General features: G+C 37.6%; 4 protein-coding genes across 5 annotated transcripts; 3 read left to right on the top strand and 1 right to left on the bottom strand.

Moving 5' to 3' along the window:
• Positions 1 to 1,037: 1,037 nt before the first annotated feature.
• Exo70 (exocyst complex component 7) lies at positions 1,038 to 5,447 on the bottom strand. Its single transcript, XM_043433699.1, has 7 exons — positions 5,291 to 5,447; positions 4,610 to 4,868; positions 3,833 to 4,371; positions 3,025 to 3,570; positions 2,485 to 2,725; positions 1,819 to 2,088; positions 1,038 to 1,719 (listed from the first exon to the last, which is right to left on the bottom strand). Exons 2-7 carry the CDS (start codon positions 4,839 to 4,841, stop codon positions 1,448 to 1,450), a joined length of 2,100 nt encoding a protein of 699 aa, XP_043289634.1. The 5' UTR covers positions 4,842 to 4,868; positions 5,291 to 5,447; the 3' UTR covers positions 1,038 to 1,447.
• Positions 5,448 to 5,545: 98 nt separating this feature from the next.
• Positions 5,546 to 10,251, top strand: LOC122419275 (phosphoribosyl pyrophosphate synthase-associated protein 2). The gene is made up of 5 exons (XM_043433705.1): positions 5,546 to 6,145; positions 7,527 to 7,935; positions 8,181 to 8,459; positions 8,634 to 8,780; positions 8,865 to 10,251. Exons 1-5 carry the CDS (start codon positions 6,063 to 6,065, stop codon positions 9,021 to 9,023), a joined length of 1,077 nt encoding a protein of 358 aa, XP_043289640.1. The 5' UTR covers positions 5,546 to 6,062; the 3' UTR covers positions 9,024 to 10,251.
• A 143-nt stretch (positions 10,252 to 10,394) lies between these two features.
• Positions 10,395 to 14,002, top strand: Dnaaf5 (Dynein axonemal assembly factor 5). Its single transcript, XM_043433695.1, has 6 exons — positions 10,395 to 11,167; positions 11,263 to 11,502; positions 11,589 to 11,784; positions 11,929 to 12,235; positions 12,327 to 13,431; positions 13,526 to 14,002. Exons 1-6 carry the CDS (start codon positions 10,465 to 10,467, stop codon positions 13,669 to 13,671), a joined length of 2,697 nt encoding a protein of 898 aa, XP_043289630.1. The 5' UTR covers positions 10,395 to 10,464; the 3' UTR covers positions 13,672 to 14,002.
• A 154-nt stretch (positions 14,003 to 14,156) lies between these two features.
• On the top strand, positions 14,157 to 17,665 carry RhoGDI (rho GDP-dissociation inhibitor). Of its 2 annotated transcripts, none has more exons than XM_043433708.1 (4): positions 14,157 to 14,681; positions 15,162 to 15,354; positions 15,809 to 16,033; positions 16,170 to 17,665. In XM_043433708.1, exons 2-4 carry the CDS (start codon positions 15,171 to 15,173, stop codon positions 16,367 to 16,369), a joined length of 609 nt encoding a protein of 202 aa, XP_043289643.1. In that variant the 5' UTR covers positions 14,157 to 14,681; positions 15,162 to 15,170; the 3' UTR covers positions 16,370 to 17,665. The 2 variants fall into 2 exon arrangements, with proteins under 2 accessions (XP_043289643.1, XP_043289644.1); XM_043433709.1 differs by having other exon boundaries at positions 15,138 to 15,354.
• The last annotated feature ends 4,090 nt before the right edge of the window (positions 17,666 to 21,755 follow it).

Genomic DNA, 21,755 nt, shown 5'->3' with positions numbered 1-21,755 from the left:
CGATTGTGTACAGAATACTAGAGTATATGAATAATAATATTATTATTGATACTTGATGATTTTATTATTATTAATTATTAATTACTATGAGTTATGAGCGGGAAAACGAGAAGCAAAAAGAAAAAACAGATAATTACTGTATACATGCCAGAAGCTCGGCGAAAAAAAATACATAGTGGTTATGATGACAAAAAATAAAAAATCTATCACTTTACCGAAATGATAATCGTTTTGCAAGACGATGAATTTTTAACTATTTTCTTCTTTATATGCAACGAATTCTTTTGTCGTTTCTCGTTTAAAAATGTACTGAAAATGGTTACAATGGAATTCGTTTCTAATTTTATTGTTGCCAATAATATGAAACGAAATTTTCACGCAGATTTATCCAAATATCGCTATCCATGAGCCATGAATCTTTACATAAATGCACGCACAATTACATTGATAATTATAACGACGAAGCATAGAACAAAATTTCGGTAAGTTTTGGGAATGCGGAAATCGCTAAATGCAGTTGAATGAAGAAGAAATATTCAATAGTTAGTTCGGATAATTGAATCAATTCCATTAAAAAATAAATAAGAAAAAAACAGGAAATTACACCTTTGTATTATTTCGCTTTCACAATTTTCCAAAAATATAATAATCATGAGAAAATTAAAAATAAACAATGATGGAAAAAGAGGCGGTAAACATTTTACTTCGATTTTGTTTGGATAGAAAGAAAAACATGAAAAGTTAAGTGAGCATGAAATATTTCATTCGAATTTTTGCGCCTGACAGCGAGAGAGAGAGAGAGAGAACGAATGAAAAAGTTGAAAAAAGCGAAGTATACATATATATAAAAAATGGGAAGTAATAGGCGAGCTATAGGAAAATAATTGTAAATAATTCGCTGGAGTTCAAAACGTATTCCTATTTACCTATCAACCGCATAATGTATAAGCCGACTAATCGAATCTAAATCGAACGTTAATTGTTTTTTATATATATATATGAGGTATATACAAGGGCGGGAATAAACAAATGCAAGATGAAATGAATAAAAAAAGTGTATTTTTCGTCGTTCTCGATTGATGAGTCGGTCAAAGAATTCTTTTTTGTTTTTTTTTTTCCAACGAACGATCGAACGCCGAAACGGCGATTAAATTCACTCAGTATGTTGGTAAATGGAACCGTATAGATATTGTAACTAAATTTGCTTTATTAAATGGGTGTTTACTAAAAATCAAGCTGTATTTATATTGACCCATTTTCACAGAAAATCCGCAATGGTACTACTTTTGGGTGAACTTCCGACTGGTGAGTGGTGAGCAAAGTTTTCGTAAAAAAAATTTGCATGTTTAGAAAATACAGGAAAAAGTTTGCTTTTACTTGATTCTTTTTATTCAATACTAAGTATTACGAAACGTGTCACAATTAGTTTGATTTGATCTTTACTAATTCACGCAGCTGTGTCAAAGAAGGTTTTGATTATTCCAGAGACTTGTTCGGGGGTATATTTTGCGTACTTGGCAGGATTTTTTGAAAACGACATTGCACGATATTTTCCGTAAAACAACGAATACGTTGGAACTAATGCTTTATCTAATTCTCGTCGCAACTCTTCACGGAGACGTGGATCAGGTACGGAATAGGTGCGCTGACACTTGGCTGCATCTTCGAGTTCGCGAGTAAATCCAGAAAAACGCTCTTTCAAAACCTTCGATGCGGGCTCTGCAAAAGTAAGAAGTGATAGATCAATTGGGCTTCGAAAATGGAAGTGAAATTATTTGCTAATCGTTACGATTTGTCATGATAAAAAAAAATCTGTACCTGGCTCATCGAGAGGATGATCGTAATATGGTCGAGCTTTTGCAAACGTCGCGGCTACATAATTAGTTTTGTCTCGAGCTAAGAGATCCTGATATGTTCTTTCAGCTGTTGGTTCAGCGAGTAGCAATAATTCCATGAGGGAACTTCGTCGCAGAGCGTTCACAACGTAATTGTGATTGTTGAGACGAAAGAGAGCTCGAAGTGCCGGATCCGAATAAGAAGCGTCGCTTTTGCTCACGAGAGCGAGATTCAATTGAGCAAGAACTTTTTCTATAACAGAATTATGATCAATTATTAAATAATTCAAATTAGTAGTGGATTGGATCCAAACATGGGGAATAAAACTTTTTATGTTCACATTCAAATTAATTTATAACTGGATTAATCTGAATGCAAACGGTTCGTTAAAAAATTCAGGATTTTCTGAACTTCATAGAAATTAAGCTTAATTTTCAGTATGGAAAAATAAAATTATATTCGAACCCCACCGATATGAAAGTGGAACGTCGAATAATACAATTTTTCCAGAACTCTGTTAATTCAATTCAAACTCAATTAATTTGAACAAGAAGAGTTCATTCGGAAATTCCAAATTGTCTGAACTATATTCCTATTGTGTTTCCCAACCAGTGGTTAATTTCTGTTGGAATTTAAGTAACATTTTACTTATGTATACTCCAAGAAGAACTCGGTCAGCATTTTGGATTTCGTTCGGGCTGGCATTTCCAACGGTATCGCCTTCGGTGTTACGTCGTAAAACAGCGCCTGCAGTATCTGCATATTCAGCCAGTTGTTCGAGGAATACGAGAACATTGCTTGTACTCTCAGCCACGGTGCCATCCTTCGGCAATGCTGTTCCCGACTCGTTCCGGACACTTTCTGCAAAATCTTCCAGAGCCTTGGCACCCTGGAAAAGTTAATAAGGTTCCATTTGTTAAAATAATGAGTAAATATGGATTCATATTTTTTTTCATTCAGTCCAAATATCATCGAATCATTGATATGGAATGTAGTCTAATCAACAATGTTTTCGAGAATATCTGAATGTTTAGGCTGAGTGTGATTTGGATGGAAACAAATCAAGAGAGCTGAAGAGTCTGAAGAATAAATTACTCTTTCACATGTTACTCCCTAAAACGCTTTGTTGTACGGTATAGATTTTTTTGCATCCTTGTTAACGTATTTCGTATAATTCTCAAAAATTACCGTAGCGTTAAGAGTATTCAAGACCGAGGCAAATTTGGATCGCAGAGCATAGTCACAGCCTTCCACAGTGCGTTCCAAATCGGGTTTGAGTTCGCCAAGATGCTTCAAGATCGGAAAAACCACAAGAACCGCTGAAAAGTCACGTCTTGCTATGCAGCGTTTCGCACGTGTAGCGATACTATCACCATCGTGAGCGACAAGATCCATGGCATCTCTGACAGTCGCTTCAAGAACTTGTGGTTGCAACAAAGGACGAAGAATTTTAGCGACGAGACCACGTTCTGCTTGCATCAGTTTATGCAAACCGGCTGTAAGGAGAAGATAGTTTTCCATTTCTTGTTCATCTGGTGCGGCGTCCTCTAGAGCGTGACTCGATGGTAATGGCATTGGCTTTCTTGAAGATGGAAAAGATAGTCCTGTTGTTTGTGATGCTCGCATCAACATCTTCGATGCCTTTTTTTCTATGACATGTTGCAATCGGCGTGATGTACGACGTCCTGCTGTTTCCTGGCCCGTGATTGAGTGACGATGAGCGAATTTTGCTCGCTGTAAAATATTTATCGTCTTTTAATGCGCATTTAAAATATTGTAATCCCAGATTGATTTTTCTTTCTTTTCATTTGTAGAGTCGAAATAAAAAAAAGTCGACTTCTTTTGGATTGAATAAATTTTAGTGAATTTCTAAATATATTTAGAAAAATTAGCACTCAATTCGTGTCCGTACGGATTGTTAAATTGTATTTATTGAACACTTCAGTATATTTTTAAGCTGCAATTTTCGTTTATGTTCGAAAGATATATTTCTTACCGGCATTGGACTACCAGCATGAGTGCTTCCACCGCTAGCGCTTCTCTGATGTTCCTTCAACAATTGTAAAGATCTCAATACCACAGCAGATCTTACAGATGAGTAAATTTTTGCGTGTCTACGATGTCCACGTTCCTCGAGCCAACCGGCAATTTTGATGAGGTCGCCCAGAGCGCTTTCGGGCAATTGGTTCAATGATTGGGGTGCGTCTTCGCCGCTAGTGTCCTCGTCCGAGCCAATAAGATCTAGCAATATTATCGGCAATATCGGTTTGCTCTGACGGGCAAGAATATCATGAAATTCCGAGCAAAGCGCATCAAGCCCAACCCCAAAGAGAGTTGCTAAATTTTCCAACTCCACTGACGTTGGATTGTTCTTTTGGAAGTAACGTTGTGCATTGTAGAGACGATTCATAGCTTCCAAAAAACTATTCAAACCACCCGGTCCACTCGGCCCACCCCGTACAGCAGTCTCAACTTCCTGGCAAACTCCATAGTAACCGATAGCGTGATCTAACACTGTCAAAGTTCTTTCAATGTCTGTCAAAATAATAAAAGGTTGTAATTAATTTACCAGTGATCCAACATTTTCCATTAGTCTTTATGCTCTGGCATAAATTTGTATGAGAATTATTGAATAGTGAACTGTATCGGCAGGTTGAATTTGAAGCAAATTCATGTAGATTAAAATTTTTCAAGATACATTGTGATGAGATATTAATTTGTTAAAATATGACAAGTGCATCTGTTCCGACAATTATTTCACCAGAATACTTACTTTGTTGTTGAGATTGTAGATTTCCAGTTTCATTGTAAACTGGCAATATAGTTCTCCGCAATGTTGCTAACCGTTGTTCCAGTGATGAAAGTATAGCAACGGCACTACCAGTCAATTTTCTACTACGTTCTTCTGCTTCTCTAAGCAACTCAAGAGCAGCTATTTCACCTTCTAATTTACATTCGATTTCGAATCTTCTTTCGGAAGTATCAGTCCTACTGGCTTGCATCATCTTTGAGTTTTAAAAGATTTTCCCCAGCTGACAAATAGTCAATGAAATATTTTTATACACGTTGTATTGGGTAACATATGATAGTCATTTTCTGCATAATTTTTAGCGAATACCAAGTTTCTGGAAAACTAAAATTGACAAGAATTGTTGAAAGCACAAAATTACAATTGTGTATTCCATTTTTTTGCATGTTGTATGACAGACATTTTGCATGTTAAAGACAGCTGGATAATGTCTAAAGATGTATTTTTCATCACTGAACACAGGTAAGTAGTATGTAAAACCCATACAAGAAAACTTCGATGCAATTGTTAAAAGTATTCAATCTGACGTTTGACCAATTAAGAGGTTATGTTGACATTTTTGTTGATATAGCCTGAATAGCCTGTAATTTTCAGAATAACATGTGAAATTTACAGTACGTAATAAAATTTTACAAGCGTACTCACAAGAAGCCGAGCACAGCAATAGAAATTTGTTATGGATTATTTAGGAAATTTGATCTGACGTTTATGGCAGCCATTCCGCCCATTTTATGCAATTTCCACGTGATAGCAGCGAACTTTCTTTTTTTTGCATTCGAAATCAAACGCAACTCTTTTGAACATAGGGGATTTCTGCAAGGATCTAGGATTTTTCGTGTATAAATACCAGTGGGGAGAAGATACAGCCCTGAATCGAACAGCTGGTGGGGTGCTAGTCCGTGAATTTATCGGTTAACAAGTAAATATTACGGAGCTACCAAATACAAATGATATTACCCCTTCCCTCCGAGGAGCAAATTATATATTACGTGATATATAAAAGTTGATCGAGCTCTGCACGCGTGATTTCGCCGTCGCATCGGCGAAATCGGAAGATAACAAAATATAATATACCCATTATAGCGAATGTATGTTTGATCGATCGCATAAAGAGACGCGTTTGGTAAAAAGAAAAGTGAAGAACGTCATCAGCGAGTTCGAAATATAAGAGTATAATATACGTAACGCGGTAGCATTCGCAGCAAATCGAATTAACGGAGATTAAAAGAAAAGTTCGTAGTCGAAAAAACTGCATTGCTTTTTGGAGTGTATTACGGGTTGAAAATAAATCTACGTTATTTTTCCTCAACCGTATACGGCATTTCGTCATCCACGCGCGTTGTTTAGAAATTTCCATTGATAGTACAAAGAGAAACGAGCCCTCTACTAAAGTCCGCGAAATCGACAAACGTACATCATGAACGGGAATAAACCAGGGTCTTCAGATATTGTGCTTGTCGGTGGGAATTCTCATCCAGAACTTGCGGAACTCATAGCCAGGTAACAATAACAATGACAACACTGTTTCCCCACAGTGTTTACATCAATTATAAGATATATACTTGTTCCAGGGTATTTCAGCATCATGCAATGAATTCATTTTTAAATTTCATTTTTCAAAACTGAATGGAAATTCATTCATGTAATTGTTGTAGAGATTTATTGATTCATCAATCAATAAACTTCATTATCAAAATAGTTACATAATTAGATTGAGGACTTTTGAAATTAGGTGAAAACTCTAAAAACTGTCAGAAATTCTTGTTCATTTGGGTACTAAAAAAAGTTTCATTATTCATACTTTATTCAAAGAAAATGCTATGGACTTCAATTCCGTTGTTTTGTTAACTTTATTAGACTTGCCTTGATCTTCTATTTGCAAATATCAATTAATCATTCTACTAAAATTCTGAACATCTTGATAAACTCAAATATAATGTATACCAATTAGCAAAAGCTTAGTTAACTGAAAAATCAAAGAGTTCCTAGATATGTCAATTTTTAAGGTTTTTTAAAATATACCAGGAATTTTAATCATAGCCTGATGCATTTGACTCAACAACTGTGACAAAGCAATTTAGAACTTTATAATAGTATATACTTAAAAAATCAAAACAATTACCAAAAAATACATTTCAACAGAAAAATCATTCTTGAAGCTTAAACAATATTAGCAAGGAAACTTCAAAAATTTGATGAATTCCTACAAAGGAAGACAAAACTTAAGTATTCTCATTCACATGAATTTTATATCCTTATCAGCACTGTATCATATATTCTCATCTCATATTAAGGAATTCTTATCAGTGCTGATAATTCATAATATTTGAAGCAGTACAGATAACTGTGGTATTACAATAGATTCGAATAAGGAATCGAGTTGTAACTCTTATGCTGATAAGAAACAGGTTTCCAGTTCTTGAAAACTATGTTTGCAAAATTTCACCCACATAGCTTTTCTGTTTAGTCCACTTCAGCTTTTCTCGTACAGAACAATATTTACGGAGCTTCAAATTTTTTTAACAACTCAAACTATTCTGAAAAAAAAAACAATATTTTTTGCTTTATAAAGTTGATTATTATAATTTGACGCTTCTCAATAATTTGCAACATATTTCTAGCTGTATTTATTGAATGATGATGTACACAAATAGATTATGCTATTATTAATTAAATTGTGCTACATAATTTAAATATGTTGGCTTCGTTCTTTATTATTTAATTAATAGTAATTATATTACGAAAAACCTTTTTATTCCATAACGTTTGATTTGAGTTTGGAGGTATGCATGATTAACGATGCCTAATTTTTCATTATTCGAATTATAAATTGCATGCAGCTTTCTAAAGTAAATGTCATTTGTATTTTTTCATTGAAAAGCCGTTTGGGGGTAAAAAACGGAGGATGTTCTGTATATCACAAGAGCAATCGAGAAACAATGGTAGAAATCGGGGATTCGGTGAGAGGAAAGGATCTCTACATAATCCAAACGGGAACTAAAGATGTCAACAACAACATAATGGAATTATTGATAATGGCATACGCATGTAAAACATCATCAGCGAAAAATATAATTGGAGTTATTCCGTACTTGCCGTACTCAAAACAATGCAAAATGCGTAAACGTGGATGCATCGTTTCCAAGCTACTTGCAAAAATGATGTGCAAGAGCGGATTAACTCACATCATAACGATGGATCTTCATCAGAAAGAAATTCAGGGATTCTTTGATTGTCCAGTCGACAATCTTCGTGCCAGTCCTTTCCTTTTGCAGTATATTCAAGAGAGCGTTAGTACATTAATTACTATCAATTTTTCGCTAACTAAAATTCGCTCTCACCCCAATTTCAATTTTGATTGATAAATTTCAATTACAATTTTAATGAATTTTTCCTCTGTTTCGAATTGAAAGTTTGGCTCATTCTGTAATAATTTCAATGCAATCGTCCATTAGCTGTGAAGAGTTAGAAAAATTTATTTACCATCTGATATGAAAAATAATTTCCTAAATAATTCAGTGTATTTCTGTCATAGATTCCGGATTACAAGAATTCGGTAATTGTCGCAAAAAATCCAGGAAGTGCAAAGAAAGCGACCAGTTATGCGGAACGTCTCCGCGTGGGTATCGCGGTTATACACGGCGAGCAAAGAGAGTCGGAATCTGATATGAACGACGGTCGTTACTCGCCGCCCGCGGTCCTCATGTCGTCGAGAACCATGGAGGTCGGTGTTGGGGTTCCCGTACATCCCGCTAAAGAAAAACCGCCCATAAACGTTGTGGGTGACGTCAGTGGACACATTGCCATTATGGTGGTAAGGTTGCGTAAAGTAAACGAATGAAAATTCATTTAATTCCTATTTATCAGACGGAAAATTATTTACGGAAAAGAAGTTTTTCCCCTTATCCTTTTCCCGTGTTCACTTTATTTCCTATTTTAAGCAGGTTGCCCAAAGAAATTTTGAAGCATTTGAGACTACTGTTTTCAGGACGATATGGTAGATGACGTACAGAGCTTCGTCGCAGCCGCCGAGGTATTGAAAGAGCGAGGGGCTATAAAGATTTACATTCTGGCTACTCATGGACTATTGAGCTCGGATGCACCACGATTAATCGAAGAATCGCCGATCGACGAGGTTCGGTTCATATGAGAGACATATTTCAAAAGCTGTTGCGAGTTCTTTGTTGAAATTAACTGCATGAAACGTGTTCACGTTTAGGTTGTTGTGACAAACACAATTCCACACGAGCTGCAGAAGAGTCAATGCTCGAAAATCAAAACTGTCGACATAAGCATTCTCCTTGCTGAGGCGATACGCCGAATTCACAACAAAGAATCGATGTCCTATCTCTTTAAAAACGTTACGACGGAAGATTAAGTACGAAGAGCGATGAAACAACAAGAAAAATCACTACAAAACATAGAGAGAAAGAGGGAAAAGGATTTACCGACAAACAATCATACTGTTTGAAAGAAATCGATGGAGGATGAAGACAAAGCTTAAATATAAGATACATTAAGGAAAATATAAGATGAATTTGAGAAAAATAATTGTTATATGAAGTAATAAGGTAAGAGAAACAAAAGTGGCGAAAATTCGTTTAATGCAAAAACAAAGATCAATATGACATTCGGTATTGTGACAGGGCCGAATGGATTTTTAAAAAATCTACCTTTACGTAATCGTTCCGTGTCCAGGGACCACATATACATACACTTATATATTGCCGAACACACAACACACACACAGACACACACACACACACGCGCGCGTCTCTATAAAACGTTATATTCCGCAATTTTTCTATAATATTTTTCTATAAACATATTTTCTGTCTGAAAAACAAACCACCAGCGAATCAAGAAAATTTAACCGAATTCCTTACAGTAGATCATACCCGAAAGAATCATGAATAATCATTTTTCACCCATTTTACCTGAGTTGGGTTACCCATGGGGAGTTTCTTCATTTTTATTCGACTTTTTATTAACCTATTTTAATAGTAGGAAAAAGTAGCATGAAACTGCATATGCTCCGATTGCCTAGTGTTCAAAATTCGTTTCCATCATTTGTCAGGAAGAAAGTTCAAAGTCATCGAGACATGTGAAGCACTTTAGTAGATATATTATCTCCGTCCGACAAAACCATTTGTTTTTTGTTCGATCCGGGATAATGTGAATCGCGACTTGATAATGATTTTTTTGTACTTTCACAAGAGAAAAAAGAAATAGAAGGAACGGAAAATTTGATGGTTAACATAAACACTCAGCGTCCACGGGAGCGGAGAAAATCGTGGCGTTTGAAAGTATCCTAAACGTAGAGATAGAACGAGTCCATTAAAGTATTATCGATAAAACGAATATGGGAAAAGAAAAAAACTAGTATTCGTATTACGAAATTAGCGTATTCAATTTAATATTAAAAGAAAAACAATAATAATAACGAGTGTTTTTCTGTGTTAAAAAAAAAAACGAAAAGAAAGAAACAAAATTATCATTTATTATGTAACATCAGTGTTCCTCATCAAGTTTACAGTAGATTTTGATCATAATGTAGCCTGGAAAAGATGTCAATAAACACGTTTCATTTACGTTTACTAAAAGTTTACCAAATCAAATTAATTGCAACTTTTCGTCCAATCAAGTGAGAGATACAAAAACCACCGTTTGCCCAGGGCAAGTGAAAAAGTCATTGAATACCAACGATGGCTCGTTGTCATGACAATGTGCTACCAGGCAACCGATTAATTGTGTTATTCATTCAGTTACGTCAGGAAGCCATTCCGAGAGATTGAAAAGGGTCTTGAGAGAAAGCCGAAATGTCAAAAGTAAACAATTTGCAATTGAGCAGGATTTGCGTTTCTCTTCAAGCCGAGGAGAAAGGACGTAGAAAAAAAGCTCTAGAGGAATTGTACGCGTGTGTATCCAACAACGAGTGGACGACGGAAGAGTATTTGGAAATATGGGATGTTGTCAACAAACAATTGGCACGAAGTCTTACCGACGATGCGGAATTTTGTCGCAATATTTCAATAGAATTGTGGAAAAAATTTCTCTATAATTTGCCTGTTGATGATAAAAATATTGTTCATCTCATGACGATATTGTCGCGGCGTTTGAGCCCTCAAGAACTATTAGAAACCAGCGAAGAAGTGAGATTGAGCTGTGTCAAATTGTTGCGGCTCGTTATTGAAAAATACGCGAAATACTTGAGCGTTTACTACGACGATTTTGTGGCTATACTCGCACGTACCGTAACAGACAATTATCCAGAAATAAAGCGCGAGAGTTGTCAGTGTATCGAGGAATTGGCGAAATCTATTCCTGAACAATTTTATTCACGTTCAAAGACTCTTGTGAAACCTACGTTGAGCAATTTTAATCATCAACATTGGAAAGTTCGCGCTGCCAGTGTTCGAGCTGTCGGTCAAATAATGCTTTATGGAAACAGTCAATCGATGGAAGAAGTTGCTACTCCCATGGCTGAAAAACTTTTCGATCAGAGCGGAGCGGTCAGAACTGGTGAGTGAGAAAACGAACGAATAATTTATTCGAAACTGGAGTAACTTTCGTTTATTTTCAATGAATCAATAACTCGTTATCGATTATCGTTTTAGCTGTCATTGAAGTAGCGGGTCTTTGGCTCCTCGAACTTCGAGATCGTTACAGTTGGTGGCACAAATTATTGCCGCTTCTGGTCACAGGTCTTCACGACGAGGTCGAAGCGATCAGGAATCGAGCGAGTGTACTGTGGCAAGCGGCCGGCGAGCTCTATATGAAAGAGAACGAAAATGACGAAAAGTTCAAGGACAAATTGGATTTTTTGACCGAAGATCCCAAACATTATCCGCCGAACGGTAAATCCTTCGTTGAATTTCGGCTCATTAAATCATTCGTAATATCGTCGATTTTGGGTACCAATGGAAAGCTCATTCGATTCCAGTGGAAAGACCGAATCTCGGTTGTCGCACCATAGTCCAACAAAATATTTGTAAACTCGTAGCCGCAATATCCAAGGAGCTCTCCGATTGGCTGGCTGATATCAAAGTTCGTTCGGCCCAATTGTTGTGCGTTCTCGTGTTACACGTCGAAGATCACGTCATTCAACACATCGAGAAATTGTTGCCACCGATGTATCGGTACTCATGTTCCTTCAATTGGTGCAGCTATCAGTCGAAAAACTTGACGACGTTTCACAAACGTTGATATTCAAGCATCATTGTAAATCCTCGTTTACATTTTTCCAATAGAATTGCACTTCATCAGCAAATCTACCTTTTTAGAGCCTGCAACGACGAAGACTCACGAGTCGTGGTGAATGTCGAGCTAGCAGCTGAATACATGGGATATTTTGTTCCACCATCGACCTACTGTCATCTCGTAATCCCAACTCTCGACGAAAATATAACAGCTGGACACTTGCGAGTTTTTGCTGCTATATTAAGAGGCAGTGAGAGTCAGAGTCTGCGACCAAAGCTTTGTGAAATTGGCAAATTTTTACAACAACCCTTCGTATGCAGGAGCAAAAAACCACGATATCAGAAACAATTGGCTCGTTGCTGTGAATCGATCATAAAAGTTGGCAAATCCGTAAGTTTTTCGATCAAACATTTTTTCGTTGTGTAATCAATTGATACTTTTATCAGTCGTTGAGGAAAGTATGAAATCTTGAATTTTCCAGGACTGTGTAGAAATCGCTCAGGAGCTCTTCACGGTTCTCTTCACTCTGATTTCAACGTGCCAGGAAGAATCAAGTTTCTCGCTCGCCGAAAAGCTTCTGGAAGAGCTGGCACGTCTCGAGGACTTGGCTGGATTGGAGGAGTTGTTCGTATCTCACCTGAGGCCAATTTTCGCAGATCTCAAAGATTCGTGTCAAGCTTGGACGATTTACAGCACGGAATTGCAGATGTTTCGTGTTTGTATGACTCGAGCGACGGTCGCTACGTCTCAAAACACCGACCTCGTACTGCCAATATTGAAAACAACTATGAGTAACGAAGCCGATCCGGAATTGAGATTGAAACTTTTCATTCTTCTGTCTAATTATTTTCAACAAAGAAAAGTAACGATGCGTCATATCAAGGAAAAGAAAATGTTCGTCGAATCTATTTTGAAAGATGTCATATTTGCCGGACTCGTGTGGTCGGCAGGACGAGCTGCGGAAGCCATAAGGACAGCAGCCGTTTCTTGTTTGTGCGCTTTGTTCGAAGATGACCCCTCGAGAAACGAAAAATCAGAACCCATCGAAAAGAAAAGCATCGTTGAAACGATCAGGCTCGATCGAAAAAACGATGAAATTGACCCATCGAAAGAGAACAACGTCGAAGTCGATGAATCACAAGATGATATAGGCGATACAAGCGAATCAATGAAAAACATGGAAATTGAAGATTCCAACGAAAATATGGAATTGTTTCAGAAGCCTCAACACTTTATAGATATATTTGAGAAAATAATTCCTGTTCTCGTGACTCTGGTTGACGACAACGCCAAGAAAACTCGATTATATGCCCTTCGAGCGTTGTATCTCCTGGTCGAAATTGCAAGAAAGTTATCCGTTATGACCGATGATCGTGTGAACGAGATTTATTCCGTAGTGCTGAAGAGACTCGACGACGGATGCGACGACGTTCGCATCGCTGCTATCGAAACTCTCGTTGTCGTTTGGGGTGCTCGGACCAAAAATTATGATGTTATTTTCAGCGCAAGCCACGTTGACTTTCTGTACACGAGCGCTATTGTTCATCTTGATGATCCCGACGAAAGTTTTCAGTCGATTATGCTCGGTAAAAGGATTTTATTTAAAAGATGAGAAAAAAAGAATTCTTTTAACGACACTTTGTGAAAAAAGTACATTTTTCTATCTTTATTTTTTGATAGATGCTCTCTTCGAACTGGGGAAAGTGCATCCCGAGTTGTTGCTGAAGAAGATTGAAAACAGCAAAGGAAATTTTCGAAATCAGAATGGCCTAGAAAAGCTGTTGAATCGATGTCAAACTCTTCTTCGAGAATCAAAGTATTCATAGGCATTGGGGAATGTTATATCCATCCAGGATTGCATTATCTTCGAGTCAAGAGTTCTCTAGTTTCATCAAGAAAAATTTCTAAGAAACCAATTTACCAGTTATCGATCGAGCATCACCGGTTAATTCGCTAGAAAAATAATTCTACATTGCAGCATTTCACGCCAAACCATAATAGAGACCGAAATAGGAATTGATTATTCAATAAAAATATCACATTTTTTTGGAAAATTTATTTTAAATATTTTCAAAGATTAGAATAACATCTGATTACCGTGTAGATCATTCAGTGAAATTTCGCCAATAAAATCATTCTAATTAGCACTCCCAAAAACTATGCTTCGAGTCAGATAGTTTAACTTGTCGTACAGAAGACAAGGACCTTGTTTTATGTATAATTGTTCTAGTTTAAATTCTCAACACATAATTCTCCTCAGTCGTTAAAAAAACAGGAAAAAATAGAATAATACTCTGGAAAAAAGGCTTGACGTAGGCTTGATTTTTGAATTTGGCGGTTCACAAGAATGAGTCGAAAATGGTCGAAAAAGTTCGATTTGCGACGAAATTTTATCGATCGGTAGCATGGCTTCTCACGAGAAATATGAACATTTTGACTTATGATTTTTATGACAATTCACAAGGATGAATAAATCTCGTACCACAAAAAAACTGTTGCTACTTATGTATCAATGAAGCTCCGAACAGTTTGTAATCGATAAAGATTCGGAAACTTGATTTTTGGTCGCCGTATCTGTAGAGGAGCATAATTCGGAGCTCACGCCGCCCAAAGCCGCCATATTGTTGTTTCGTGGTCGCTCACTCAAAAGTAGCCTTCAATTAAACGTAACACGGAGCGGCTTTTTCCTTTATCTCTCTTGAGAAAAAGAAACCCAGATCGTCGATAAAAAAAACTTTGAGTGTCAATCATCGTTTAGCGAAAGGAATATTTCACCAACGTTGTGTACAGTGTAATATCAATAATTTTACTAAAGGTACCAGTCAAAAACAAGACGGTGAGTGAAAATACACGTTCATATTGAATTTATACATTTGTTCTTGTTCTGGAGAAAAATGAAAGATACTGTGCTCTTTGTTGGTGCACGAGACCAAAAATTACTTTTGACTATCAGATGTGCTCCCGGATAATACGGTTCTTAAAGTTTCTACTGTCATAATGTGTATGAGTAGTACATGTGAATTAAAAATACAAATAAAATAAGTTTTTTATAATTTCGATCACTCAAATTTTTTACGAGTACAGGTTCGTTGCACCATTTCGGTTTTAGTTTTTTTAGCTTTTTTTTTTTTCTTGTTATTGGTGACGTTTCTTGCCCCCTCTGGCAACAGCTATTTCCTCTGGAATTACAGTCTGCAGGAGGTCATAGTCCATCCCTTTTGCTTCCCATTTTAGACATCTGGAATAATATTATATCAAGATTATGATAAAGCCTGATATGATTTAATCATAGAAAAATATTTCTTCGATCAATCAGAAAGCAGTAATGGCCGAGACGGAGCCCCAACACATTGAAGTTGCGGAAGAGGAACTTGAGGCTGAGTCAAATTACAAACCTCCCCCGGAAAAAACTATTGAAGAACTTCTCGAAGCTGACAAAGAGGATGAAAGTCTAAGGAAATACAAGGAAACTCTGCTTGGTGATGCAAAATCCGGTGGTCTTATAGTCGGTAAAGTTCAAATTTCTTAAATCATTCAACTGATTTTTTAAATTTTTGTCTGTCAACCAGCAAGGATAAATAGATTAATCAAATTAAGAGCATGGATCAGTCTACTAACCTCACTTGGAATTTTTGAAATTGAAATTCTCTGACACAGTTTGACTGATTAAAAAAAGGCTCTGTCAGCCTACGCAGAACGATGGCAAAAATCAACTGACAGAGCCTTTTTTTAATCGGTCAAACTGTGTCAAAGAATTTTGATTTCGAAATTTGCAGCTATCTCCTCTCGCACTCACGGTTGCGATATACCGACTGATCCATCCTCTTAAGAACAGCTCACTTAAGATATTTTCCTTAGAGCAGCACAATAGAAAAAGTTCAAATATCATTTGTTCCAACAACTGAATAGGAATGTTTCACTGCAAAATTGGAATGATTTTTGATCCCGTTATTAATTTTTCAGATCCTGATGATCCCCGAAAAGTGATTGTCAAAAAATTGGCCCTGTGCGTAGCTGGTCGACCAGATATGGAACTCGATCTTACCGGCAATCTTAGCCAACTGAAAAAACAGACCTTTGTTATTAAAGAAGGTGTGAGTTACAGGATACGCATTGATTTCATTGTACAACGTGAAATCGTGCATGGCTTGAAATACGTACAGAAAACATTCCGACTAGGAGTTCTCGGTAAGTACGAAAATACAGAAGTATTAGATCTGATTTTTGTATTTGGCACAATTTTATTTATTGTTTCTATTTTCGAGACTTCCCTTCGTTCTTACATTAGTTGAGGGCATTTTAAAATTTCTTTTTTGCGTTGCAGTGGATAAAATGACTCACATGGTTGGTTCTTATCCACCAAAAAAAGAAATCCAATCGTACACAACACCAGCAGAGGATGCTCCTGCGGGAATGATAGCACGCGGTTCTTACATTGTAAATTCGTTGTTCACGGACGACGATAAACACGAGCATCTCAATTGGGAATGGTCGTTTGATATTAAAAAAGATTGGAAAGAATAAAAAATCAATAGAAGAGGAGTGGCGAGAAAAAAATCCGTAATTTTGCACCAGCTGATTGAAACGTTTCTCGGAAAGAGCGCAGTGAAAAGTATGAAAAAAAGTCTAAAATTTCGCAGTACGAGATAAAGCAAAGAGAATCGCCAACCATCTTGAATTCTCAGTACAAAGGCAAACAATCATTCTTTTTTCCATTTGTTTTTGTCTCTGAAACATGGTTGCTGGTTAAAAAAGTGTCGAAGAAGAAACATTGTACGTTAGTTCATAAATCATTAGACCGACGAGAATAGCTTTTTTTTACTACAACAATGACGAGTCCCATTCATATATATTTACGAGCTCCAGAATATCTGCCATTTTGAATAATCTTTTTCACAGAAAAGATGGTTTTTCTCCCAAGTGTGAGTGATACCGATAATGAGAGTGTGAGTGGTGTTTGGATTTTTTACTTTCATACAAATTTTTATAACAGCTCAATGTTTGTCGAACAATGTAACGCTCCGTAGCTCGTTGTAGGAAAGAAATCATTTTATTCTTGTTCCTGTCATGCAATTATCTTTATCAGCTTTTTTGTTTGAACAAAGTAATCGTAAAATAGGTATAAATTGTAACACTTATTATTATTATTATTATTATTATCATTATTATTATTGCTGCTATTATAACTAATGCGATTGTAATTGATGCTGATGTGGAATTTTGAGCTTCCCCTTGAAAAATAGAAGACGAAATTTGCAAAATTCAAGAGAATCCAATCATTTGTGATAACGAGGAATTCAATTCATTCATTGAAATCAACCGTTAAAAATTCGTTTAACTTTGAACTGTAAAGTCAGAAACTAAAGCATAAAAAATGGACATTTGACGGTTTAATGAAGAACAATAACGATCGAAATAAAGTGTCAAAAATTTTACACCCAGCACAAAAGGGGCATGTGTCATGATATAACAATAATATATATTTATGCATTAATGAGAAAAACATGAAAAGTTCCAGTCAAACTGATCGATCAATTTCTCATTCGTTTTACGCAATAAATGCAAAACGATAACAGGAAAAACAATCCCCGCTGAGAGGCAATAAAGCCACCGACTCTAAAAAAAACAAGTGATAATTGAAACTCGGCCCCTGTACTGCTAGAAAATGGTGACAAAAAGAGAACTCTGAGACATGCATAATTGCCATGAAACAAACTACACATACTATTGTAACAATACTATGTACATTTGCACATAAAAGTAAAATACACTGTAATTTCGCACATAACGAGCGTGTGAAAAAAAAACAGTTGAGATGTATACTGCTGAGAATTTTTATTTTCATGATGAAGAACGAAGATAGCAAGGAAATTGAGAGGGAAACCGATTATTTCGGTTCTCAACGTTGATCCACATTTTTTGTACTTCAGTATTGAGTCGCTTGCAGTATTTAGCTGTAAACTTTTACGTAATTATTGCGTAAATTATTGTTATCGTGCAATCATTTGTCCTCGAATACCGCTTTCTCGACCTGTCACGATCCCCCATCCCTTCACTTTTACTCGACTTCCCTCGTGTTCCTCGTTCCTGGGAGAATCCCTGCGGGAGTGTTGCCCACAACAATCCTTATTTCATGTACTTTCGTTCCGCGAGATAAGTTTGTAGTGCTTAAAAAAATATGCCAACAGTGATAGGAAAATTTATTGAAACTAGTCATGATTTGTGAAAAACCCATTGTTTCTCCAAAGTTTTGAACAGTTTGTTTCATTTTAGGACTCGTATAATTGTCACGCTTCACGCTCATGCCGACCTTATTTTTAACACGGATATTTTAAGCATTATTGAGCAGATTATCCATAATGTTGATCCAATTGCAAGAAAGCATTTGAGATTCCATTCGAATGACATATTAACGAACCACGCTTAGTACAGAACACACCCTGCTAACTCTACTTTGAGGTTATGTTGCGTACATTTTTTTTTTGACAAAGAACCAACAAGCTTGTTTTTTGGGAACTGAATCTCACAACTTTTGTTGCCCCCTTCAATACTGTTTCAAAAGGCAAAATTGTCTATTCTTCGAATTACTCTAATTGTAATTCCGAACGTGGTTCATCATTAGAGAGAGAGAGAGACAGAGAGACGAGTCCCCCGAAGCAGGCTAGTTTCGAGGAAATGGGAGAAAAAATTGGACGGTTGAGATTTACGTACGCGGTGGATGCGAGTTAGACGTAAGAAGAAAAAGAAAATAATATACTAGTATAAAAAAAGAAGATTCACGATGAGCAACTCGGTCACGGTCACGGCCACGTATTTACGGTCTAGCTGGCTTTTCTAATCTCTTTCCTCAGTTTTTAACCAAGCATCGTACGTGTATACTTGCATGAAACTGTTGTCGACTTTTTCGACCGGTCAGCGAACTTATCCGATGGCTCTAACATTCTTCTATTGCGTGCCGTTAACACGCTGAATATTCCCGAATGGCATTGATAACCGTGTAAAGAGTGAAAATAAGCTCGGCGGCGTCATTGATTTACGATTTACTAACACAACGATCGCTCGATCAGAATCGAAACGATTGTTCTGACATTATCATATTTTCTTTCATAACAAAGGATCGGAGAGAATTTTGAACACGCAGTTATAAGGCCCGAAGGATTTTTTCTTCGCGTCAAAAAGCCAAAGTTTGTGAAATACTCGACGTAATATACGGAATAAACTCGTCTCAGTTTGTGAAGCACGCGGAATTTTTTCGTCTCTGAATAAGCAAGAGAATTTTGATGATTTTCAGGTTCCAATTGCGTACTCATCGGTGGAGCAGCTGCGTCATTTTTCACTCTTTTTCGTCCCTTTCTTTCCAGTTTTCTTCGACGGTGGAGCTCTAACGAGCGTGCCAAGTGCCAACTAACGGACTGAGCCCAGTCTTTTGAGAACGATCAGACAGATGTTTCGTCCTCGTATCTGTACGGATTTTCTCTCGCGTGTATTATAGGTTATGTTCGAATCAAGGATCTCCGTAGACGAGAGAGGCCAACGTCTCAGAAACTCTGAAACTGTTTGTAAATTAAACCAACTGTTGTCGTATCTCAGAAACATTAATTACGAAAAAACTTTTTGCATCTAATCAATGAATGAATAAAACTGACAACAAACAATCGACCCGAAATATTGCAGTGTGGACAACGATTTTTTCTACAGAAATGAAAATATTTTTTATCGATACTTCCAACTTCAAATCGACCAAGCATTGCATAAAAATGTTTTTAATGAAATCACGAGTTATTATGAGAAAAGTTATCGCTTCATAGTCTGGTTTTCTTCAATAGCCGTCAATAATAAAAATAAATAAATGAACCGATATTATATCGACGACAATTAGAGCGAATAGAAAAGTTATGAAATATAATTGATTACAACGTATCATACGGAAGAGAAATAATTCGAAGAGGTCGCAATCGAAAGAAAAAAAATAATAAAAAATATGTCAACGTATAATATTCTCCGAAATGATATAGTTAATTAATTATTGAAGAAACAAATTTTGAAAATTTTCGAAAACAATTGGAAACGCTATCGCTCCGGTAAAGAGTCTCTGGCAGCAACTCGTCATATCTTATAAATGTACTTGTCTCAGAGTCGCTGCCGCGACTCTAGATCCTGGAAAAGGTTGGTTTGAGATCGTAACTTGTTTCTTTTTGACGTGGAATTCCTCCAACTCAGTCGATCCGTCATTGGCGAAACCGAAATGACGTTTACCGTCGAATCGGTCATGTTGGAAGATTTAAATGGAGTTTTTAAAAAATGATAAAAATTCACGGGAGATCGAGACGCGGCCGGAGGCAGCTCGCCGCCGGAGACCATGTTCGAAGATTAAGGCGAAATTGGTGTCCCGGCGTAGAAGTAAATTGGAAAGCGAAGAAAAAAAATCACCGAGTTCAGAGGTAACGCCTAAAAATTCAAGCTCCGACAGTGACTTGTCGCCGAGGTTAAATTCGAGCAAGCAGTACGTGGAGCTCGTGAATTTTGACTCCCCAAAGAGGATTCCAGCGTTTCGAAAAGGTGCTGAAAATTCGCTTAAAAAATCTGATAAATATAAAACGAACTCTGAAATTCGATATTTCGGTAGCGGCACTCCCAGATCCTTTGCTTCAAAAAGTAGCTCCACAAATTTTCCCGGCTTCAATCACAAGAGGAATTTCAACGAATTTAAATCCGCAGATAAACACGATGAAGCACTCACTTTGGTGAAAATCTATACAAACAAAGCGTTCCAACATTTGCCCGCGAACGAATCTCAAGCTCTCAAGAACGTCGAATTCAATAAAAAAAGATCGAGAAGCGCTCCCTGCACGCCCCTCTTCAAAATCAAATGTTCCAAAGACAAACATCCACGGGATTCGCTCGCGGACGCCAAGACTCTAGCCGCTAATGAGATTCGGGAAAAGCTCGCGAAGCCTCGGAGGAACGTTGCCCTGTACGCGCGGCTCTCGAGGAGCGGGGACGTGTCGATTTCTTCGTGCGAAAAATCATCCGAAGAAAGGATGGTCGAGCGGTCGAGCTCGGGGGAGCCGAGAGGGGCTGACGATTCGACGGTGCTGACTCTGTTTCCGGTGGGGTCGCGAAAGCTCGAGCTTCCCGGAGCCGCAAGCAGGGTTGCCAATCCTGCGAAAGAGGAACCGTTCGAGGCGGAGATAAACGAGGCGAAGGGAAGTGGAAGTAGGCTCGACGAGGAAAAAGAAACGGCGGAAGGCTCGCGGAGTCGCGCCAACGATTTACCGGCGATTCAAAACGTTGCCGAGACCGTTTCGAGCGAGGAGACTCCGCAAGGGGAAAAAACTTGGGAGGTTAAAAAGAGCGAAGAATCGACGCTTTCTCCGGCGGATAGAGACAATAAAGTCGAGGAAAGGCAGCATTTTGGTAGGAGGCTTCCTCCGAAAAAACGAGAATTCAAGTGGGACACGATCCTGGAAAAACAGTACCGACAATCCTGGCCACCGGCTCCTTGTCATTTGCAAAACTGTAAAAAGTCACCAGGAGCTGTCGAGAGGTCGGAGAACGATCAAACGAAACCGTGGAGCGAAAGGACTGTGCTCCCCCCGAGGAAGAAGTCCCCTCCAAAGTCACGAATTTCCTTCGAAGCGAACAAGCTCGCTGCTTACACCGCGATAAAAGAGGAGTTGCCGAGATTGTTCATGAAGAGGCAAATTTCCGACGCGATGAAGAAGAAGAAAAGAGAATTCGAAGAGCGAGCTAAACCTGCCCGGGAGGGCGATCGCGCCAACTCGCACACCTGGAAAAAAAGCGATCAAGCGAATGTACGCGTGTGGAAGAGGCCAGAAGTAACTTCGCAGTTTATGAAAAAGTGCGACGCGGGGCATTCTGACTGCGCGAGAAAAGGGACGTGCCGAAA

This window comes from Venturia canescens, chromosome 1 (genome assembly GCF_019457755.1).
Source record: "Venturia canescens isolate UGA chromosome 1, ASM1945775v1, whole genome shotgun sequence".
Taxonomy (NCBI): Eukaryota; Metazoa; Arthropoda; class Insecta; order Hymenoptera; family Ichneumonidae; genus Venturia; species Venturia canescens.
Note: the sequence above shows the minus strand (reverse complement) of the source record. Positions and strands in the feature narration are given on the sequence as shown.